General features: G+C 39.4%; 1 protein-coding gene across 4 annotated transcripts in view; it reads right to left on the reverse strand.

Moving 5' to 3' along the window:
• myo16 (myosin XVI) overlaps positions 1–22,320 on the reverse strand; it is an 88,504-nt gene that overhangs the window by 30,421 nt on the left and 35,763 nt on the right. For all 4 annotated transcript variants that reach the window (XR_015106033.1, XM_086145205.1, XM_086145203.1 and 1 more), the window contains exons 11-24: positions 20,532–20,642; positions 18,759–18,824; positions 15,069–15,196; positions 13,357–13,462; positions 12,487–12,604; positions 11,858–12,005; positions 10,289–10,403; positions 6,995–7,112; positions 6,156–6,227; positions 5,796–5,937; positions 5,251–5,323; positions 2,754–2,906; positions 1,021–1,221; positions 488–563 (exon numbers count right to left, since the gene is read on the reverse strand). Coding sequence is in view for 3 of the 4 variants with exons in the window: in XM_086145205.1 (XP_086001331.1) it covers positions 488–563; positions 1,021–1,221; positions 2,754–2,906; positions 5,251–5,323; positions 5,796–5,937; positions 6,156–6,227; positions 6,995–7,112; positions 10,289–10,403; positions 11,858–12,005; positions 12,487–12,604; positions 13,357–13,462; positions 15,069–15,196; positions 18,759–18,824; positions 20,532–20,642 (1,627 nt within the window). In the remaining variant the exon portion in view is untranslated. The remainder of the gene's footprint in view (positions 1–487; positions 564–1,020; positions 1,222–2,753; positions 2,907–5,250; positions 5,324–5,795; positions 5,938–6,155; positions 6,228–6,994; positions 7,113–10,288; positions 10,404–11,857; positions 12,006–12,486; positions 12,605–13,356; positions 13,463–15,068; positions 15,197–18,758; positions 18,825–20,531; positions 20,643–22,320) is intronic.

The following is a 22,320-nucleotide window of genomic DNA, read 5'->3' on the forward strand; positions in this document are numbered from 1 at the left end:
CTTTAAAAGCTTTCTATTCAAAGTAGAGCTTCTGGACAGCAACACAACCCTAAAAATGTCACCACTGCATTGTTTTATTGCATAGCTGTTTGTAGCTTCAATGCTCTCTGAGTGTTAACTGTTGAGGGACGACAACATATCAAGTTTGTTAGATGGAGGGACAACAGCCAAGTGTGAATGAACGCCTAGCCTTTAGAAGATTAGCCTCATCATGGAAATTATAGCAATTAGGCTCGGCTAGCCTGGCAGTCACACAACGACTGCCTGTGTCCTGCAAACCACAACACCCCACATCTGGCACCCTAATAGACAACACAGACGGTTCTGTCTGCTGCATATGTGAAGAAACACACACATGCTAACACAACCAACCTTTAACAAAGAGTGTTTTTGAGCACTGTTAGTTTAGACAAGAGTGCATCTTTGTGATCAAGTATGTGCTGACGCCAGGGTGAGCTTGTATGCGTGGTATTCATTGAGTACTTACACTTCATCGTAAACAAGATGTTCTGAGGGAGGGAATCCTTGTTTCTTATGAGTGATCCGGTGAGGTCATATGAAATCTAATGGAACAAATCAGGAGTTAGTAGTTATTGTGAATTTTTAAATGAGGGCCACAAATTATTTAATCTCTGAATGTCCTAACCCTGCTTTTCCAATTGCAAATTTGACATTATTGATGTTTTGGGGACAGTCTGGATTTTCGAAAATTACACTGTAATACTTATTAAATTCCCCCGATTCATTTAACATGCTTTAAACAGTTGTTCATATCAGGAGGCCTGCTTTTTTCTATGTATCGTTGTGTTAAAGAAATGGCTTTAAAAAAAGAGAAAATTAATAAAATAGATATCTGAGATGCTCATGCAGAATCAAGACAGCTACAATGACTGAGAATTTTTTAGTCAGTTAGTTTTTTTTTTAGATGTATAATACTCACATATTATATATCTAATTTCCTTTTGCGCTGTTTTGGAATGAAACCAAATATGATCAAATTAAAGTGAACGTCAAACAAACCTGTCCTGTGTAGTGGCTGACGGTAAAGGCTGGGCCTTGATCTTTGGGAGGAGGGTTTCCATTGCCATCTTTGTTGGTGAAAGAAAGGCCAGGAGTCAGGTTGGAGTCAATCTGAGCTAACAGCCTCTTATACAGGGTCTGCTCTGCTGGCCGCAGGCTCTGACTCTCCTCATCCAACACACACAGCAGCCCCTGAGGCTTCTGGAGGGGGTGACAAACAGACGCTGGCAGGGTTATTTATGTCAGTCATGTTTACAAAGCATCCGAGATAATACTTGCTCTAAATTATTTCCTTCTGACACATTTATTGACCCCTTCTGGCCGAGTTGCCCCTTTTCGATATCAGATGGATTCAAATGTTTTTTTTTTGTTGTTGATTTTTTTTCCCCCCAACATCCCTATTATCATTGATGATATTACAAAGAGAACAGATTCAGAGAGTGAAAGCAAGTATTCTCAGAGTAGCAGATGGGGAAACATTACAATTAAACCATAGTCACGGGATTGTCTGCATTTAATTTTGTATAAAACTAACAATAAACAAATTTGCATACAGAAACTAAAGTGCTAAAGCTTGAATATTTCCTTTGTTAGGGTTCCATCCAGGTTTAACATTTCTGGACTAACAATGAAATGACCTATCACTAACTGTTTAAGAAAGAGGACTTAAAGGCAGGCACATTTGGTAGATCTTTGATAAATGTGTTTAAAAAAAGCCGAAGTGTAAAACTCCACAAGAAATACCGGTAGACTGAATCAACTAAAAATAACAGGCTCAACACACAAGGAATCGCAGACAACCCAACAAAAGATCTGACAAAGACCGAAGCTTTTAACACAACTAAAATACAGATTCAACTAATAACACAAGTGACAGGTGTACATATGAACAGGAAGAGAGCTGACAGGGAGCAAACATAAGGAACAGACTGGACAGGAAAGTTCAACAAGCAAAGGTGTACTGCTTCAAGACAAGAAAAGCAATCTGTCAGGAGGTGAACAAACACAAAGACAGGAAGTTAAGACAATGACAGAGGGAGTGCTACAAAGAAAATTACACAAAAGGAAAAAAAAACATAAGACACAAGACAATAAAAAACACTAGCTTGAATGGCAAGCTCAGCACAAAAAGCTTGAGCGTATGATCATAAAACCGGAGCCATAAAGCAAAAAATCTAATTGAAACAATGAAAATAACAAATCAACACATAACTCACATATAGTATTTCATAAAGCAACAGTATTCCAAAATGCTAGTAACTATATCCTGGCTCCATGGGTGGATGCAATTGTTGTCGTCCGGTCTACATGTTAAATTGTTTAGTGAAGTTTTCTCTGTTTCATTTTCTTCAACCAGAGGGATACTCTTTTGTGGTAGTTTGGCCAAAGTAAAAAGACAAGAGTTACTTTGAATTTTTCAACATAAACTGTGTTCTACTTTGGCTTCTGGGATACCTCTTTTTACACAGTTAAGTAAAAAGTGGATTGCCACTCTTTCTCTTTTTCTTTTTTGTAAAATTCTGTGAGAAGACTACAGGACACACTCACAATGACAAGCAACATTGTCACTTCTTTTCGGGTTCTTTTGAGAGGGGAAAAAGAAACCCTCAAAATGCAAGCAGTCAACAGCGAAGTCATTTAGCTTCTTATTTTCAAAGCTTGCATTCAGAGCTTCTCACTGGCTCTAAACACCAAACTGGACGGGACTCGCACAAACCAGTAATTTACAGTACCTGAAGAAAGAAGTCTATGGCAGCTGAGCTGCTGTTGAGGGACTGGTGGGTCTCTATGGCGATACCCTCCTGTAGGCACTCTGCCTGCTCCTGCTGAAATAGCACGTCAGAGACGAACTGCCGAAGTCTCTCATTGGTCATGTTCACGCACAGCTGTAACATAGAAAAAAAAATTAAACTTTCACACATGTATTAGTTGGGAAGTTAATCTTCAGTGAATGAGGTGAGGCATTACTCAAGGGATCTTTCACACACTAAATTAGACAATAACATAAAAGGATTGTTTACAGGGAGCCCGGAGGCATCATGTACACAGAACGGCCTTCCTGGTACATAGACAATGTGGTTTTTGCTAAAACAAATGAACTCATCTTTACCTGCCAGTAAACTATTTGCTCCCAGTGCACAAAGTATTCAAATGTCTCTGACTACTGAACTCCAAATGAAAGAGTCAAGAGTACTTTAGAGGTACTGTGAGCAAAGTTACAACATAAAGAGGAGCAACATAGTACAGCAGCCTTGCCTCAGCTGCCAAATTCCAAAACTGTAATTTTCTGGGAATCCACGTGTCAAATTTGTTCAATGAAGAACTCAAAACATTCCAACATCCGACTCATGATCTGACATATCCTTACTGACAAAAGGTCATAACATGGTTTAAAGATTAAGTCATATGCCATACAAATAATATACCATGCAAAGACAATGTTTGTTTGTTGTCTAGAGATTATTGCTTAGCTCAAAATATAATCAAAGTTCAATTGAGTCCTACAGAAATGTTTCGGGATACTACTATTAACAAATCCTGCAAAGTCACTGCTAAGTCTCGATATTGGCTGCACGTATGGCAATAATAAAGTGGCATGTCTGAGATTTTTTTTTTTTACATTTTTCTACTCCAATTTTGTTCTTTCAAATAACTGAGAAATGCTTCAACGCTTCTTCCCTTCCCCGTCTCCGGTGAGCCTCCATTCTTCGTCTGCAAAGCTGTCTTGACTGTTACAGGCTTAGACTCAGCAGGTGGTTGATTGAGTTAGCTCATTAGCAAAGTGCTGAACAGGTTCAACATCCCCCCGACGTACCTAGAGCTCTAATTAACAAGAGGTGATGACTGTGTTCGTGCTGTGCATGTGTTGTGTTCCTAAGTCTGTGTGTATACAAAAATGTCAAGATGGGCAGAGCTGGATTTTTGACTGATGGGACAGATCATCATGTGTTTCTATCAAACACTTCCTTCTTGTCTCCTCGAAAGAGATGTTTGAGGGGTGGGCTGTTACAGTGGGCAACAGTGGGCTGTTGCTGTCCTCAAGTTCAGTTTTTTAGCCACCTCTTTCACGTCTTAACACTGTCAGTTCTCTCGGTGACCTCAGGTGGGAAGGTCACACATTCCTTTCCTTACATTTGGATTAGACATGTCCCTTGTAAGCCAAAGGTCAAACATCTTAAGCCACATATACATGAGATATTAAGGTCCTGTACACATGAAGTTGTACACAAATATACTTGCCTTATTTACAGCTGATAGGAGACTAGTAGTTCAAAAGATAAAGTACATAAGCTCTCAGTGGTATGTATAAGCACCCTGTTGTTTGAGCATCTTAAATTACACCATTAAACACAGGATGAAAATAATATAAGTCTCCCTGCTGGTCTTACTCTCTGGTTGTCCATTAACATGCATACTTGATGAGCACATAGAAAATTGAAAATCCTTGCTTCTTAGCCCATCCATTTTTGACACATCCCTGTAAGGAACGGTGTTGCAGTGTATGTCGACACATTAAACATGAGTGGAGTAAGAGAATGCTACAATTAAAATCACCAAGTCAACAGATTACTCTTTCAGCCTCGAAAATTTTTGATTAACCCTATCTATGTAGCCTAGCAATACTTTAACTGTTTACGTAAGACACTGAGGAACATTGCATCCTATTCTCCAATCATTATAGTCAACTGGAGCATATTATTCATGCAAAGGGAATCAAACTGCAAATCCAGTGTTGAAAGGACCACTCCCTTAACTCCTGCGTCACAGCCACCCAATGAAACAATATACAGATTTGTCATTGTTGATGACCAATGGTTACCTTTACCACAAAATACAGAATTTTATTTTATTGGGGGGTTAACAATTTTCTCATCTGAAACAGACACACACACTAGCAGGACAGCAGACACTGTTATCTTATCATTTCCTCGTTCATTTGAGGACAAATGTACTAAAGTCTACCACAGACTTCACCTCATTCATTAAAATTACAGGCTAAAATGGAAAATGGTTAATATTTTGAAACATTTGATAAGATTTTCTTGAAAAATCTAATTCCAAATACTCCGGATAGAAAGCTATCTCAAGAAAGCCTCGTGAGTAGATAATCAGCAATTAAAGCTAAAAATGGCTCAAAGACAAGAAACAATTTGAAGCAAAGACCAATGCACTAAGTGTAGCGAGAGTAAGTCTGTGGTGATACTTGATAAATTTGTCTGATTGTCATACCTGCTCAAATTCATTCTTCTGAAATTCTTCAAACCCAAAGATGTCCAAGATGGCAATTTCAAAAGCAGGGTCACTGAAAAAACATATAATACATTTAAATAATTTACATAAAAGCATATATATTTTAGGGTCATTGGGACTGACTGAAACAAGGATTATTTTCTTTATGTGTGTGTGTGTGTGTGTGTGTGTGTGTGTGTGTGTGTGTGTGTGTGTGTGTGTGTGTGTGTGTCTGTGTGTCTGTGTGTGTGCGTGTGTGTGCGCAATAACAAATGCAGAGTGTTCTGTGTTAGACAGAAATGCATGAAATAAAGGCAAGCGCAACCAAACGCCGATAAAAGTGTGTTATCTTAGTGGACTTAATAACATTTCAAAACATCAAAAATGTTCAGGATCTAATGGCCTCTACATAAATCTTGTATGAACCTTGCATCTCTATGTTGCAGGTGCATAAACACCTTTTGGCAAAAGCTGAGAATTTAAAAAACTCATTCCGCTTCTTTACCTTGATGGTAAACAGAAAAAAAACAAGGCAAAACACATACCCAATACTATCATCCTGTCCGTGTAGGTAGTCGTTAATACTGTTCACAAGGTAGCTGAAGAATCGGCCGTAGATGGCCTTAGCCAATTGGTCTCGGTATTGATTTGCCATTTCCACGGTGTGGCGGCGAGTAATCGCATCACCTGACAAAAAAAAGAGATGGGTCTCCGTTTGTGATATACTTGGGTTGATAGTGTGGTAAGAATAAACTATGCAACTAGGTCAATTATCTTAAAAAGAAAGGGGTTATTATATGATAGAACTTGTAACATTACTTATCTTGTAGTAAGATTATTTGTTTGTGTATAACTATCTTATAGTAGAAGGATCCAGAGTAGAAAGAAGGCTGGTGTGAAGATACCTTTAAAGTATTGAACATCAGAGGTCAGTGCAGTGCTGAGGTCACTGCAGCACACCTGCAACAACCCTGCCACTGCACAGAGAGGGAAGGAGAGAGAGACAAATGAAGAGAGTAAGTGAAAGAAACTGCACAGAAATATTGAAATTAACTGATTACCATTATTTAATGTTGACTGTGACGATGTGAGGTTATTGCAGATTCACTTCCTGACAATGATACCATCTTCTTAAGCTCAACCCTGTTAAATTAATCACTGGGGCCAGTAAGAAAAATAAGTCATTTGTGAGTTTTGGATTGGAACCCAATAACAATGGTGACAGCTACTCAGAATCACATGGCTGACATTGCATCTCCCTGACAACAACAGTATTTCCCGCTCAGGCACTGATGTAATGCTTACCATCTCAAAAGTATGGGGTCACAGAGGCACGTGTATTACTTGCATAATATAGAGCACAACAATGTGCGAGTAAAGACCGCCCTCTAAAATCGGAAAGTATATTTCTACCACCAATCCGTCCTCAGCAACATTTCTCTCTGGCATACAATGTGGTAAGCTGAAATGGTGAATTTTTGGCCCCTTATTTGATCAAGCTGCAAAGCTTTTCACTGACTGAGATGCAACAGCTGCAGAAGAGGAGGAACAATGACAATAAAGAAAACAAGAGTCAAGACTCAAAGTGTTTATTGTCATATATATAGTCTGGAAACGTATATTCCTGTAAAATGAAATTCTTATTTTGCCGTCTACAGTAAATCCGAACAAGTGTGACCACCAACAAATGTGGCCATCCTTTATGTTTGAAATGTGACACCAGTCATATGACAGGGATACTGACCTGTGTCCAGTAGTGGCAGGTCAGAAGGGAAGGCAGTATCGGCATCTGTCAGTGCAGTAAAGCGCAGATCCCCGATATGGAGAACAGCAGACAGCAGTGTAAATACTGAATCAACTTCCTGGGAAGAGAGAGAGAAAAAGATAAGAAAGCAGGGGGGGGGGGGGCAGAGAGTGATCAGAGCTATATTTTCAATTAATTGGTACTAGTGAGGATTATTCAAAAAATCTGCAAAAATTGGTACTAGTGAGGATTATTCAAAAAAATCTGCAAAAAATACATGAAATTGCCAGTGGATGAAGTAGATTTGTTGGAACCTATTTATTTACTGATGGATAATATTCAAGTATAAGCAACTGTGGCTGAATGTTTCTGTCTTTGGTACTGATAAGTGATTAAATGATTCAATCCCGAGTTATAATTCTGCATTATACTTGACTGAATCTGATCACATTTTCAAAAGTGGTATCCTTAAAGAAGGGACAAGAAATGACCTTGTGATTACATAAAAGTAAAAGTGATGCATTTATAAATACATGTATTTTCCTAAATCAGATCAAAATATGAGGAAAGGTCGCAGAGATGATGGCGACTTCAAACTTTATTCGTCATGACCTTAATCAAAATTGACAAAAGAACACCTTGTATGAGAACACCCAGGACGTAAACAAGGACAGTGAACCCCCGGCTCACAGAGCAGTAGGGTGAGAGGCACCGCCCCAAACGTCTGCCACACCATAGTTATACAGAAGTTAATGGACCTTTAGAAAACTTCCACCCATCATCCAGAGTGAAGGATTAAATGCAAATGTGGTGCCCCCTAGTGGACAAATATACTAAATGCAATTATAAACATTCAAGTGCTGCCCTTTAAGCAAAAAATAAAATGTCTTAATCATTACAAAATAATGATTATTGTAATGTATAAAGTTGAAAAAAAATCGCTTTTCATTTTTCATTGTATATTATCGTTATACATCCTCCATACATTCTTTTCCTCCATCCCACTCATGCCTCCTTTTCATCCCATGAAACAATGACACTTATTGAAATAGACAATTACCAATGCTCTTACATCCCGAGCGGATGGGGCTTTTTAAGTTTGAGGACATCTTTCTGGATGTCCATTCTGCCATGGCAAGATTTTGGAAACTAATAGCAGTGTGACTGACAGAAATATTACTTTTTGTCTTGCGCCAGGGACTGATGCTGTTGGAATTGTATTTATTTATTTATTTATACATACATCAAATTTGGTACAGGTAGGGCTAATCTGTTGTCTAACTATTACTCATGTTTCTCATGTTTGTTGTAATTAAAATCTATAAAGTGTATATGGTCAACTCAGCCCTCATATATTTATAGTATTGAAAATACACCATGCCGTGTACCAGGGGGAAAACAGTTAAAGGCTGATTCTGTCTGTCTGTGATAACTCCATGAAATAGAGATAAACCCTTGGGCTGGAAAAAGGAACTTTATGAAAATGCTTGTGACAAGAGTGAGTCAGCATGGGCATCTATTTTAAGAAAGTGACAATTTTTGAGACATTATTTCTTTGTGGGATTGCAGTTGGCATCTGTAATGAGGATCTGTTCTGAAAAACAGCAAAGAGCACCATGTATATCTTCTTCTCCTTTCGGCTTTTCCCTTCAGGGGTCGGCACGGCGAATCAATCTTCTCCATCTAACCCTATTCTCTGTATCATCCTCTCTCACACCAACTAACCTCATATTCCGTCCATAAATCTCCCCTTTGGTCCTCTAGATGTCCTGCCTGGCAGCTCCAATACCACCATCCATCTAGCAATATACTCACTATCTGTACATGACTGAACCATCTCTGTCTGGCTTCTCTGACTCTCTCTCCAAAACATCTAACATACGCTGTTCTTCTGATAGACTCATCCCTGATCCCATCCATCCTGGTCACTCCCAAAGAGAACTTTAGCGTCTTCATCTTTGAGACCGCTAGCTCTGCCTCCTGCCTTTGCCTCAGTGTTTCAGTTTCTAGGCTATACCACATCGCTGGTCTCACCTCTGTCTTGTACATTTTCCCTTTAATTCTGGCTGATATTCTTCTATCGCATAGTACCCCTGACACTTTTCTCCACCCATTCCAACCTCCTTGAGCCCATCTCTTCACCTCTTTTCCACACTCTCCACTGCTGTGGACTGCTGTTTCCAAGTACCTGAAATCCTCCAACTTCCATCTCCACTCCCTGTAGTATCATCGTTCCACCTGGGCTCCTCTCATTCACACACATATACTCTGCCTTGCTGCAACTAACCTTCATTCCTCTCATTCCCAGAGCATTCCTCCACCTCTCTAAATTTTCCTCAACTTGTTCTCTGCTCTCACTACAGGTCACAATGTCATCTTCAAACATCATGATCCATGAAGATTCCTGTCTAACCTCATCAGTCTACCTGTCCATTGCCACTGATAACAAGAAGGGGCTCAGAGCTGATCCCTGATGGAGTCCCATCTGCACCTTGAACTTCTCTGTTACATCTACAGCACACCTCACCACTGTCTCTCACCTAGCATACATGTCCTGCACCAGTCTAATATATTTCTCTGCTACTCCAGATTTTCCCATATAATACCAGAGTTCCTCTCTTGGCACCTTGTCTTGTGTTTTTTCTAGGTCGACAAAAACCCAATGCAGCTCCCTCTGGCCTTCTCTGTACTTCTCTATTTGCATTCTCAAAGCAAATACTGCATCTGTAGTAGTCTTTCTTGGCATGAACCCATACTGCTGTTCACAAATGCTGACTTCTGCTCTCAGTCATTTCCACTACTCTTTCCCATAACTTCATTGTATGGCTCATCAACTTCATCCCTCGATAGTTGCCACAATTCTGCACATCCACCTTATTCTTAATAATAGGCACCATCACACTACTTCTCCATTCCTCCTCCTTCCTTCTCTACTTTCCTTCCAGATGATACACCAAGTACTCTCCTACTTGTCTCCCTGATAACATTAGCTGTAGCTGTCCAGTCATAATAACTATCATATGATTACAAAGAGATATGAGATACAGAATCTGCAATTTTTAGGGTAAAAATTTTAATGCAATATAGCTAATGCTCAAAAACTTTTAATGTTTGAGTAACTCTGTCTCTCTCCCATCTCTCTCCCATATATATATATATATATATATATATATATATATAATGTTTATGTAATGTAACTGATAATATATAATGTAACTTTTAATGTTTGAGTAACTCTGTCTCTCTCCCATATATATATATACACACAGAAACAGACAGTTGACACTGGCAGACCTGCTTGTTGAAGCCGAGAGCCTGCAAGGCTTGTTTCACAGATGTGAGGTGTTCCCTGCTCTGTGTAGAGGCTGTAGATGCTGCACTGGCCCCAGGAAGACCATCACTGAGATACCTGGAGTAAAGAGAGAATGCAAGGCGGACTTGTCTGAAAATTCCCAAAGCAAAGTAAATGCATACGTAGATAAGAATAGTGGATAACACACACTTAAGGGGAGTCAGAGGAAAATCAGGGGTCTGCAGAACTGAATCACACATGCAGGTTCCCTAAACACAAAGGCACATTTGGGTGATGTGACACCACAGGGGATAGCCTGCGTCACAGACTCAAAACCGACTTCCATTAGCTCAAAAGTCACACTTACTCCTTGTCAAATTTCACTCTCCAAGAAGAGTAAAAGTCAAAATAAAAAGATTGGACTCAGACACACAGTCAATGTGACCGTAGATGTTTGAATAAATGCAAAGATACACAAACGGCCATCATATTTCATCTTTTTGGTTTGGATGAGATGCATGCGAGTGACTGTATGATAATATTGTGGTAGAGTGTGTATGTCAGACCTTACTGAATCTCTATCAGACATAAAGTTGATTACATTGCAGACTTCGTGATACTACTGTGCTATTCAAACAACTGATTTCAGTCTAAACACTAGTGACTCATTTTAATGTTATATATGAGAGGACAGGATATAGAATGAAAGATATTATCCTCTCATTTATGCAGGAATAATTTTAAAAAATGTTGATCGCAAGCAAATAGGCCATTCATATGCTAAATCATTATTGGATTTGATATCTTTTTTCTCTCTAAAGTCTGAATTAATGGCTGTCATTCATAACACTTAAAAGTGAAGTCCTTGCCTATTTTATAAATACTGACATGCACAATCAACATATGATGGGATGCTGAAGTACTGCTGATATAAAATTGCAAGAATGGGCTCCTTGGAACCTTAAAACAGACTTAATTACACCAATTGTATCCATTCAAGTTGAATAGAGATAAAACCCTCATTACCTTGTTGTTAGATAAAAAAAAATGTGTGCATTTTCCTTTCTGCATGTTTTACCCTTAATCTCAAATTACTCATGTCACAAGTTAAATGTCATTAGATTAATTTGAAAGAGGCATTTCTCTAATGAGCTCTTTTCACATTTTGCATAGAAGGTCTAAATTATCCTCATGGTTGAACAGACCTGGAAATTGTTACAGTTTCAGAATTTTTAGTGGTAAAATACGGTATTCATATCATTTTACTTCCCTCACAATACTCTCAAAGCTTTACAGGATTTTCAGGATATTTCTGGGCTGAGATATAAGGTTCTGGTCAACCAAGGCATGTTTGTAGCAAGTACATAAGAAGTGAAAGATTGAACAGGTTTCCCTCAGAAAACAAGGATTTTATCCTCCAGAGTCCCATCAGCCTTATGTTAATGTTAAGTTTCATTTAATGCACATTTGATATGGTATCCAAAGAGTTATTGAATACCAAACATCATTACAGACCCATTAAAATGGGTCCATCACCCCTACACTACATTTGATGATCGATATTCACGTACCTATGTGACAAGACATTGTTAAGGTAAAGTGCACTCTTCTCCTCAGGTTGCAGGCCTTCAGCCATCAGATGGAAGATATTGAAGCTTCGTTGATGAGGAGGTAAATGGACCAGACGGGATTTCTCCAGCATGTAAGTGTGGACATGGGCTGAAAATAAAAAGTGTGACAGACATCGGTAACAGGACTGTATTTAAAATAAATAAAAAGTCAAATAAATATCAGGCTAGTTCCAGTTCCTCATTTTAAGAATTTGGCCATAGTCCAACTGTTAACTCACCATGTGAAAAAGGATCTTATTAAACTATCCATCATTTGCATAAAACACTTGAATAGTTGATAAACATTTGAGCTAACCATAAAAATCTTTTACAAATATACATTTTCTGATTACTTTACCAAACAAACGAAAAAAAATTGCAAGAAAAAAAAGGAAATAATCAGAATTTGTATCACGTGTATCACATAACAACATGAAGACATGTTTTAATTTTGCAAAAAATAAATGCGCGCGCGCACGCACGCACACACACACACACACACACACACACACACACACACACACACACACACACACACACACACACACACACACTCAAATCAAGTATGGCATTTGCACAAACAACTCCACCTCTGAGTGGCGTCCTCCTCTTCTCACAGTACTGGATAGTCAACAGCTTGGTAAAGCGGCTTGAGTTGTTGTTCCTTTGGGTCTTTGCGTGCCCAAAAGCCTCCAGGATACAATTTACCTTGATGTTTCATTGAAACAAACTTGTTACTTGATACTTGTGATTGTAAGTATTTTTTAAAAAGTGACTAACTGTTGGAAAAATAGGTCTTTATTCATAAACGATATCATGAGCTTTGACATTTCTTCCGGATTAGAAGTGCGCACGTTGCTAAGGAGCTCTAGCCCCCATTTTATTTCCTGCCACTAGATGTCAATATAAATCCATTATCTGGGTATTCTGGACGACGAGGAGCAGCTGACCCAGTTTTCAACCGCAGAAGGATGACTTCATCACAACTGTTGTACTCCCAAGCAACACACTACTTTATTACCCAACAGGGAAACTGAGTCTAGAGCAGGTGTTGTGCACCACGGTCATTCACATGTAAAGATCTAAACAGCGCCAGGAAATATAACATGAAACAAATGCAACCTTAGGAAATTGCATTCTCTCTTTCTCTCGGGCTCTCTTTCTCTCAATATACATATATATGTGTGTGTGTGTGTGTGTGTGTGTGTGTTCCTCTGTTTGTGTGTGTGTGTGTAAATTCTGTGTTTTGTCAGGGGCTTTTGGCATTCCAGGACTGAGCCAAGGATGTAAACAAATTCTGACTACATTTACATAGTAATTGCAATTTTATGATATTTGTCCTTGGATATTATACCCTGGACACCACAAATGAAGACTATTTGAATAATCATTTTATTAAAGATGATTGTAAATTGGAATTTCATAAAGGATATAATGTAAGCAAACAGGTGGAGACTTACATGTTTCATTCTCGATTCCAGTCCAAACCCTTTGTTGCTGGATCTTCCAGTCAGGTGCCGCATGATGTGCTTAGAAGCTTCTGTTTTCCCAGAACCGCTTTCTCCACTAGAAAGACAAGAATAAGGCGAAAACGAAGGCGATTTCACATGAAATGTATCATGGATGATGTGATATTTGATTCAGGCTTCGTTATCTCGTAACATTTTTACTTGTATATGCAACTTTATTCATTTCTGTTGCTGTCATAGTACAAAGTAAAGTGCAGACATTATTCACCCCTTTTTTTTAAAAAAAGTTACATTCTTGTTACATTCTCAATACAGAAACAATCCTTGTGTGTTTGCTGACATCCCAGAGGAGTAGGAGTGAGGTGTTAGTTATCAGGGTATTTCCATCATCTGCCATTTTAGTCTCCACCTAAATGACATCACACCTTCAAGAACCACGCCAATTCAATCATATTCCTTCATTCACATTGGCTACCGTTTTAACAGCAGTGAAAGTGAAAGCTTACCTGGAGGAACAAACCAGTTTTGAATCGAAGACAGCATGTAATACAACATAAGGTGCTTCGAAAGTTCATGCCTTACATACATTACTAGACTAGCATAGCATTGTGAAGCAGATGGTTTTAGAAGGTCAGAAACCCTTGCTAATGTCAGCAGTGTGCTGCCGTGTTCATCCTGTTTGTATGTTTGTGTAGTGCTAGATTCCATGCTAACAGCCTTGCTGAGTGTGAAGCACACAGACCTTTCCACTATCTTTTCATTTGCTAGTTTTTATTAGATTTCAAGGGCATTTTGTTAGAGCATGGCCTCGGGGGATTATGGCCACTGATTGCCTTCAGTGGAAGTGAGTGAGTGTGTTTGTGTGTGTGTGTGTGTGTGTGTGTGTGTGTCCTTGAATATCTACCTTTCAGAGGACCAATTTGAGATTTAGACCTTGGGGGTTGGGACAGTTTGGAAACCTGGATTCCTCCCATACTCTTAGAAGGTTGGATTAAGGCATACTTTTTTCTTTGAGAAAGGTGTTAGGGCAGGGTTTGGGGTTACTCCTTTAGTCGAAGGGTAAGGAATGCAAGATGTTAAAATACAAGGGTGTGTGTGTGTGTGCGTGTGCACATGTGCTTGTGTGTGTGTGTGACAGGAGAGAAAGAGTGAGAGAGGAATCTAAAGGGGAGGGAAAGGATGCATAATAAGGGAACTGCAGAGTGACAGAAGAAGAGCATGAATGAAAAATCACAAGCCTGGGATTTTGGGGGATAAATGAATGAATGTGTGTAGAATTCATGCTAATGTACAGCTCACCATCCTTGCATGAATGCATGTGTTTGTGTGTAAGAGAGATGGATCGCTTGTGGCCAGGGTGCATTAACTCTCTGCCAGACTGGCAACAACTCAGCAGGAATGCCACCGAAGCACCGGAACGAGATTTAATTGCAATCAGGGAATTGCCTCCGTCCATCTGAGGACAAAGAGCAAGATGCTGCAAGCACACATTCATCTCGTTGTGACGTCTAAAAAGCTCTCTAGCAATGGCTAAACTGGGGACGTATATCTTTCTGGGATGTTTAGCAGGTCTACAGGCAGTTGTTTAGAAAATCGGAAGAAACTATCATCATAAATATAACTCTACTGTTAACAATTTGGCTTTGGCCTTTAAGGGTACAAAGTTATGGGTTTGTGTTCTATAGGTTGAGAGTTCAATGTACCTTAAGATGAAACACTGTGGGCGCCGCTCCTGGATCATCATGTGATAAGCTCTCTCTGCTGAGGAGAAGATATGAGGTGGTAGGGAGGAGCACAGTCGACCTGTGGAGCTCAGGTAAAGCTGGCTCACCTAGCATTAGAGGTCAAAACAATTTGTCAAGTCATTGAATTAAAATGTTACATAACTGAGACTAACAATGAAAAAGCAGAGTCCAACTTTACTGGTCTGTGTCACTTTGTGTTCATATATAATGTTTCAGTGCATAAGAATACATCATGCTGTCTGAACATAGAGCAAAATTTATGAAAAGCTATTAATTGCAACTATACGACTAAAATAGTTGTACATTACAATGGCATTGGTAAGTGGTATAGTAACGTGTTACCGCTAAAACATTATTATTATGTTGACAAGTCATTTAGCTCTGTCAGCTGCTAAGATATGTGCCATCTATATAACCGTTACAAAGGTATAGTACATTTATCCAGAGAGCCAAACAATGTCCATAGACATGTTTTTTTGTGTGACAATGTGGTTATTGTCCGTCCAGTGGTACTCCTGACTTTTCTTTTTGATTGAGTGCCTATTTTCGAATTGGTCAGGCAATAGGCAACTGGCAACTGCCAGGGTTTTGGGCGGGTCTAGGAGATTGTGGCTTGGCTTGTTGTGTAAATGGAAAAGTTAAGCTAGTTGTAAGGGATTTGTTATGCTAATTGGGGTGTTGTTCGTTGGAACAGAAGAGCAACTTTGTGGAATTACCTGGATTGGAATGTGAATAGGTAACACTAAACAAAGGAGTGAAACCTGGTGGCTCACATGAACTGAGGCTCATGTGGACACTACCAGGGCTAGGACTTTCCTGGTTGTTTGGAGGGTGCATATGGGCCTGATACATGTGTCCAATCCATCTTGGATACTATATACTACTATATGGACATTGCGGTTTTCAAAAGAATGGCCCTTGTCCTTCAGGTGTCGGTGGACCGCAAGAAGTCCTGTCCTGATGTTGTGGCTCTCCAGTGATGGGCCACCTGTTTGTGCAGAGGTTGTTTGGTCTCTGCAATGTAGACCTCATCACAATCCTCAGTGGAAGTGACAGCATACACCACATTCTCTATCTTGTGCCTGGGTGTTTTGTCCTTGGGGTGCACCAGTTTTTTCCTCATGGTGTTGTGGGGTTTGAAAGGTACTGATATATTGTGTTTTTTGAACACCCTTCAGAGTTTCTCCTTAACACTAGCAACATACGGGATGACATTGTTCTTTCATTTGTTGTTGTCTTTCTCCTATTCTACATTCTTGCATCTGGTGGTTTCTGATTTGACGAAGGCCCAATTAGGGTAGCCACAGGATCTCAAGGCCTTCCTAAAGTGTTGTAACTTGGTCTTTCTTCCTTCAGTGGTTGATAGGATGTTCTTGGCCCGGTGGTATAGAGTTCTGATAACCCCAAGTTTGTGCTCAAGGGGGTAGTATGAGTCTAGAAGTAGATACTGGTTGATAGATGTTGGTTTCCTGTGAATCTCTATGTCCAGGCTTTTCGTCTAGGTGTGTGTTGTTGCTAACCAAAGGTAACAAAATCTTTGCCACGTGTTGGGCAAATAGGTAATCGCAGGTGATCCCGCAAAGTTGCTCTATTGTTCCAACGAACAACGCAGAGCAGGAAGTAGAGCCACTTGTCATTGGAACCGAACATTCCTGGTTTGATTCCCAGCTCCTCCTAGTGTTGATGAGAAAGATACTGTTCCCCTGGCGCTTGTGGACGGTAGCCTACTGCTCGTGGTTCATCCATGATGGATTGATCGCAGAGAACAACTTTCCCCATGGGGATTAATAAAGAATAAATTATTATTAACAACCCCCTTACACCTAGTTTCTGCAGATCAACCCCATTTACACAACAAGCCACCATAACCTAGACCCGCCTAAGAGCCTGGCAGTTATATGCTGAAACTCCCTATAGGTCATTAGAACTGAAGAGTCCTCTTGGATGAGGGGTGAAATTATTTTAAGTGAAGAAATTAAAGTCCAGTTGCCAAGACATGAAGATTTTGACAAGAATTCTCCTTGACCTGGATGACTGAGAATCCCCACAGTCATAGTAAAAATGTTTAATCTATGGTTACCTTTGTTTGTATATCTATATATATATAGACATAAACATATCGATATACAAAAGCAAGGTAAGCAGTGAACAACTACAATGGAGTGGTTGATGGACAGTAAGCATACCACAGATGTTGTGACATATGCCCCTGTCATCATGGTTCCTTTCACCCTTTGGGGTGGATAAAGACTCCAGTCACAAGTGAGTGAGACAGAAAGATAGCAGGCTATCTTTCTGGCAACAAGGGATGTCTACTTCTATTTATTAGTACCTCATCGCTCAACATAAGCAAATCCTCACCTTAAATTGATTCTGATATGGTTATACTGTATATGTCTGTCTGTATATATGCATGTGTTTCAGTAAGTCCTCACTAAACTGGATTGCACTATTCCACGGCTGATGCTGACTCAACATTATACTGTATATCACTAACAGGAAGACTGCATTATTTATCAACCACAAGATCCATTTCATGTGTTTACACAAGCCAACATTCATTATACTTTAATTTTGTATGTGCAATCCATCGACTATTATTAAAAAAAAGCGTATGAAGGCAGCCTGACGAATCTGCCAAATTTCCCAACCCCGTTGTATGGCTGCCCCCTGCTCCTCCTCCTTCCATGGGTTCCAACAAAAAGGGGGGGGGGTTGATCTTTTTTTATAAGACAGCATGGGGTTCATTGTGATACTAAGCGCAGTCTTTCAGGAGACATTATTATAGACAAAAGATGGCTGCCTGTCACTACTGTCACAGTGAATTGGAATCAGGTGAATGGCTATTTTACTTTAGACGATGGGCAAAGCCCCCCTCTAAGTTCTAGCTGTTAGGAATGGCATGTATGTTGGACATGTTAAAGCATCGGTAGCAGCCTTCATATTTACAAAGCCTGAGTGCTATATCCTGCTTTCCATTAGTCTGATTGGCTATTCCTACACATTCGTTTTTGTGTTACATTTATTTAATCAAAACTGATTGTAGGTCTAGCCAGCTGTCTCCACAGTAATATTCGGTCTGCAGCTGTTTTTAATTGCAACTGGAAAAGTGCCACTTTGGCAAATTGACAGGGCAATGCAAGGCTAGTTAAGTAATGGACACTTTGTAATTTTTATCTGGCTTTCTATGGCTATAATATGACCTTCCCTGTATATTAAATGCATCCCAAATTTCCTGCCTGCCAATTGACAAATGCTTGACCTTAACTCTTAGAAAAACCAAAACAGCTTGTCTGTCGCTCACTGAGACTGAGCAGTGACATTTTTGTTTTGTTTGTTTAGGTTTTGTTGATAGTCAATACCAATTGTGGTCTCGAATGAACTTGACAGGCAAAACCCAGTGAATTATGGCTGTGGTAGTTTTTTTTTACACCTTGTGCAGCAGCTGACATGAGAACCCTTTAATCTGCTTAGCATAGTCTTCAGCAAAATTGTGCCTGTCTATAGCCAAGAGAGCTCAATGACAGATCTTCTTAGCATTGAAGCACTTCTTTGAAATATCAACAACAGAAGAGGTCTCACATGTTGTTATATACATTTGAATATTTGTTGTTATATACATTTGAGATAAATGAATGGCATGCTTACCAAAGTGGAGTAGATGGGTAATTCCTTGTTTGGATTTACCAGCAAAAGAATGTGTCCAATGTATGTCTACAAAAGAATAATTATCCAAGTCAATAGGTTAGTCTAAAATCAAGGAAGTCACGTCAGTATTCATCAGGCAACAACATCTATTTTCACTAAGATATGCTAAACCGACAGGGCAAGGTCAGGAGGGGCTTTCAAACACAACCTCAACGATGACCTATTTCCAATAAGATCAACTCTATCCTGCCAGACACACGAGTAGAAACCTGGAGGACATTTAGACCAAAATAAACCAGCATTTCTGACCCCATTCCTCTTAAGTGCTAACCTGCTGTTTTTCAAAATGAGCCCCAGAGGGTGTCTGTATGTGCACATTCAATATGCTTCTTAGTCCTTCAGCTGTGTCTCAAGGTTAATGACTTGAACACTTTTCACAGTTTGCAGACGGACCAGAAATGACACAGCATTCCAAATTCTAAGAGTTATTTGAAATGTTTAAGCCACTTCTCAGATTCATAAGTGCTGCTTCTGCCATATCTTTTCCCAGTTCTGCTCATTGCTCTCCTGAGAGTAAGTAGTATATTGGTTCCTTAGTCCTGGCAGAGGGGAGCAGACCATGTTTCAAAGGGCAATTTTTGACCACCCTGTTGGGAACATATGGGGGGTCCTGTCTCTGATTTCTGTCCTTCATCAAGTGTCTGCTTTATTTATATTTGAAATACTCCCATTATTTGGCTAAGCAAAGCAGAAAAGTATATAAACTGCATCAAATTGTGTGCTCTTGATTTAACTTAAATGCATTTTCAACAACATAACATAGAAATAGTTTGTCTATCCCATGTTTTATGGCTTTTTCCTGTTTTTATTCTGTGCCTCTATATAGCAGTGAACTCACGCACAGATCAGGTCTCAATGATAGTTTTGCTTTGTCCTGACATTGACATTTCTATTCAGCTCTTTTTTTTCTGAATAAAGTACACCTCACTTTCCAGCCCTCATTATGTTGAATTCTAACAATTTCTCTTTTCTTCATCCATCACTTTATTTCCTTTAATTGCGATCCCCTTATCCGTGTTCCCTGCTGTGGCTAACCTTACCGCCCATCTGGTTTTCCATAATAATAGACTATTATTTCCTCTTCACAGAGAGTGCACCGGATAGTACCATATTGATCTGATTCCAGTCTTTAAAGCACCCAGTCCCTATGGAGAAATATTGGCCGGAATACAGTTTAAAGGAAAAGAGAGAATGGCAGTACTGTAAAATGCCCAACTGATGAGGATGAGGGCATTTGACTCCTGAATGTAGACATAGATTTATCTCTGCATTGTATCTGAATAACAATCGGTGTCAGTCATCAGATCAGTGTAGGATTGTGTATGTGGAGACTGATTGAAAGGAGAATCATTTCGATTATGTGTGTTTTCCTATGTGTGTGTGTGTGTGTCTGTGTGTGTCTGTGTGTGTGTGTGTGTGTGTGTGTGTGTGTGTGTGTGTGTGTGTGTGTGTGAGGATGACAATTCGAGTGCCACAAGCTGAAACCGAATGCACTCATCACTTGTGCATTTAGTAGAGAAAACCTCTACAGCTCTAATTAGATACATGTATGATGTGATTCCAGTATTCTGCCATCTCTAGACAAGACTGAATAACTAATGTGGTAATGTGGTCATTTTTTTTTTCCCTGGAGACCATGTCAACATTTTTCTGCATCATATCTGTCCATTCTGACAAATACCAAGTTATCAGAGCAACAGAGCAGATTCTTACATAGATTTGGTTGTTGCAAAAGCGCTTCTGCATTTCATAAAGGAGGCTGCTGTCAGTTAGTTCGCTGAGGGATGCTAGGTCATCATTGGGTGCTGGAGGCATCAGTTTCACCTAGAAAATGAAGAGATAAGAGTAATATGAACATGTTATGAGGTGTAGCTAGAGACCCAGAGCATGTTGTATCAATGGTAGTCATAAGTTTTGTACTGATGCAAGTAGTATTTGTTACAGGTTTGATGAAATTAAAAAAATCTTTAGGCGTTTGTCCTTTATTTCAATGCCGTTAGTGAATAAACTCCAACATTGACTATAAGTCAATCTCATAATGATTTTTTTGACTCCCTGTGTAAAAGGCAAATTTCAACATGTATTGTTGAGGAACAACACAACTATAAAGAAATAAAAACTATAATCATCATGTATAATTTGTTATATCAACAACAGGAGCAAAACCCGCTCACAAAAAACTTGCAAAGGTGTTAAAGGCTGTTGTATTTATGTTGTATATACTGTATGTTGTACATTGTTGAATATGTTATGTACAGTCTCCGACATATGGCCCAGAGAATCAATTCAAAAATCTGATAAATGTAATGTAAATAATGCCAACTCCCTTGCCTCCTCTGGGACTTCCTCAGACACGCAACTAGAGTTGCATTGGCTTTTTTTATTGACATTAATGACATTTATGCCTGGAGAGAATGGAACCCTGCTCAGAAATAATAGGCTGGTATGCCATCAATTTTAATTCATCACAAGTTTACCTCCACCCTGTTTCCATATCAAGGATGCTGATCTGTTGGGTCTGGTCTGTTGAGACCTTTATTCGTGCTGATTAGGAAATCGCTGCTTTATCCATAACCTTAAGTCTTGCTCAAAGACATGTGTTTTGTGTATCACTATGGGACTAACACTGACTCCATGATTAGAAGATATACCTGTAAAGAAGAAAATCAATGTCTCTCTACAAAGCAACATTCAGAGAAAAACAATAAACAAATCACCAGGAGCAATGATATCCAATCTATCCAACTTACACAAATATGTGAGTTGGCACATTACTCCTGAATAGAAACTTCCTTTAAAAGGACCCATGAGGTTGCTAGACCCCTGCTTGAACTTGGATATAAAACTGACAGAGGCTGAAGGCAGACAGACATAAGGTATGCAAGTTTAAGGACAGAATTGTTATTTTCGCTTCACCATTACTGAAAGAGTACAAGGGAGTATATCCACAACAATGGAAAGGTCCCATAAGACTGCCATTGGCCTGATAGCCTTTCTGTTACTATAAAGAACTTTTTAAATCTCTCAATGAGATTGTATAGGAATTGCTAGATCAAATGGAACTACCAGTTTCTGATTGAGCATCAGCACCTCACAACGTTGTACTTTAAATCACACAGCAACCCATCAGATTAAAGCTAAGCTACCAAACTATACTAAAAACTAATGAAGAAATAAACTGATAGGTTGAACCACTCATAAATCAAGCTGATGGAGTTAGTCACACTGTCTTGTCCCTCACCTGGGACCTGTGCGGCTAAGGTGGTCCTACCAGGGGCATAAAGCCCCTAACAACTAGCTCCTAGTGTCACTGCGACGCATAAACCCCTCCACTATGATAAAGTGGCAGCTCGTCATCTTATGAGGCTATTTAAGTGTCTAATGACATGATGCAGGAGATGCATATATAAGGACACGTGGAAAAATACTTTGGATACCGCAGTCTATTTCACTGTTGCTGTTATTGCTATTGCCTATAACCTTTTTGTCACGTAAAACCCAA

This window comes from Fistularia commersonii, chromosome 4 (assembly GCF_037954325.1).
Source record: "Fistularia commersonii isolate RoL2024-O1a breed Wild chromosome 4, RoL_Fcom_v1.0, whole genome shotgun sequence".
NCBI classification, from domain to species: domain Eukaryota; kingdom Metazoa; phylum Chordata; class Actinopteri; order Syngnathiformes; family Fistulariidae; genus Fistularia; species Fistularia commersonii.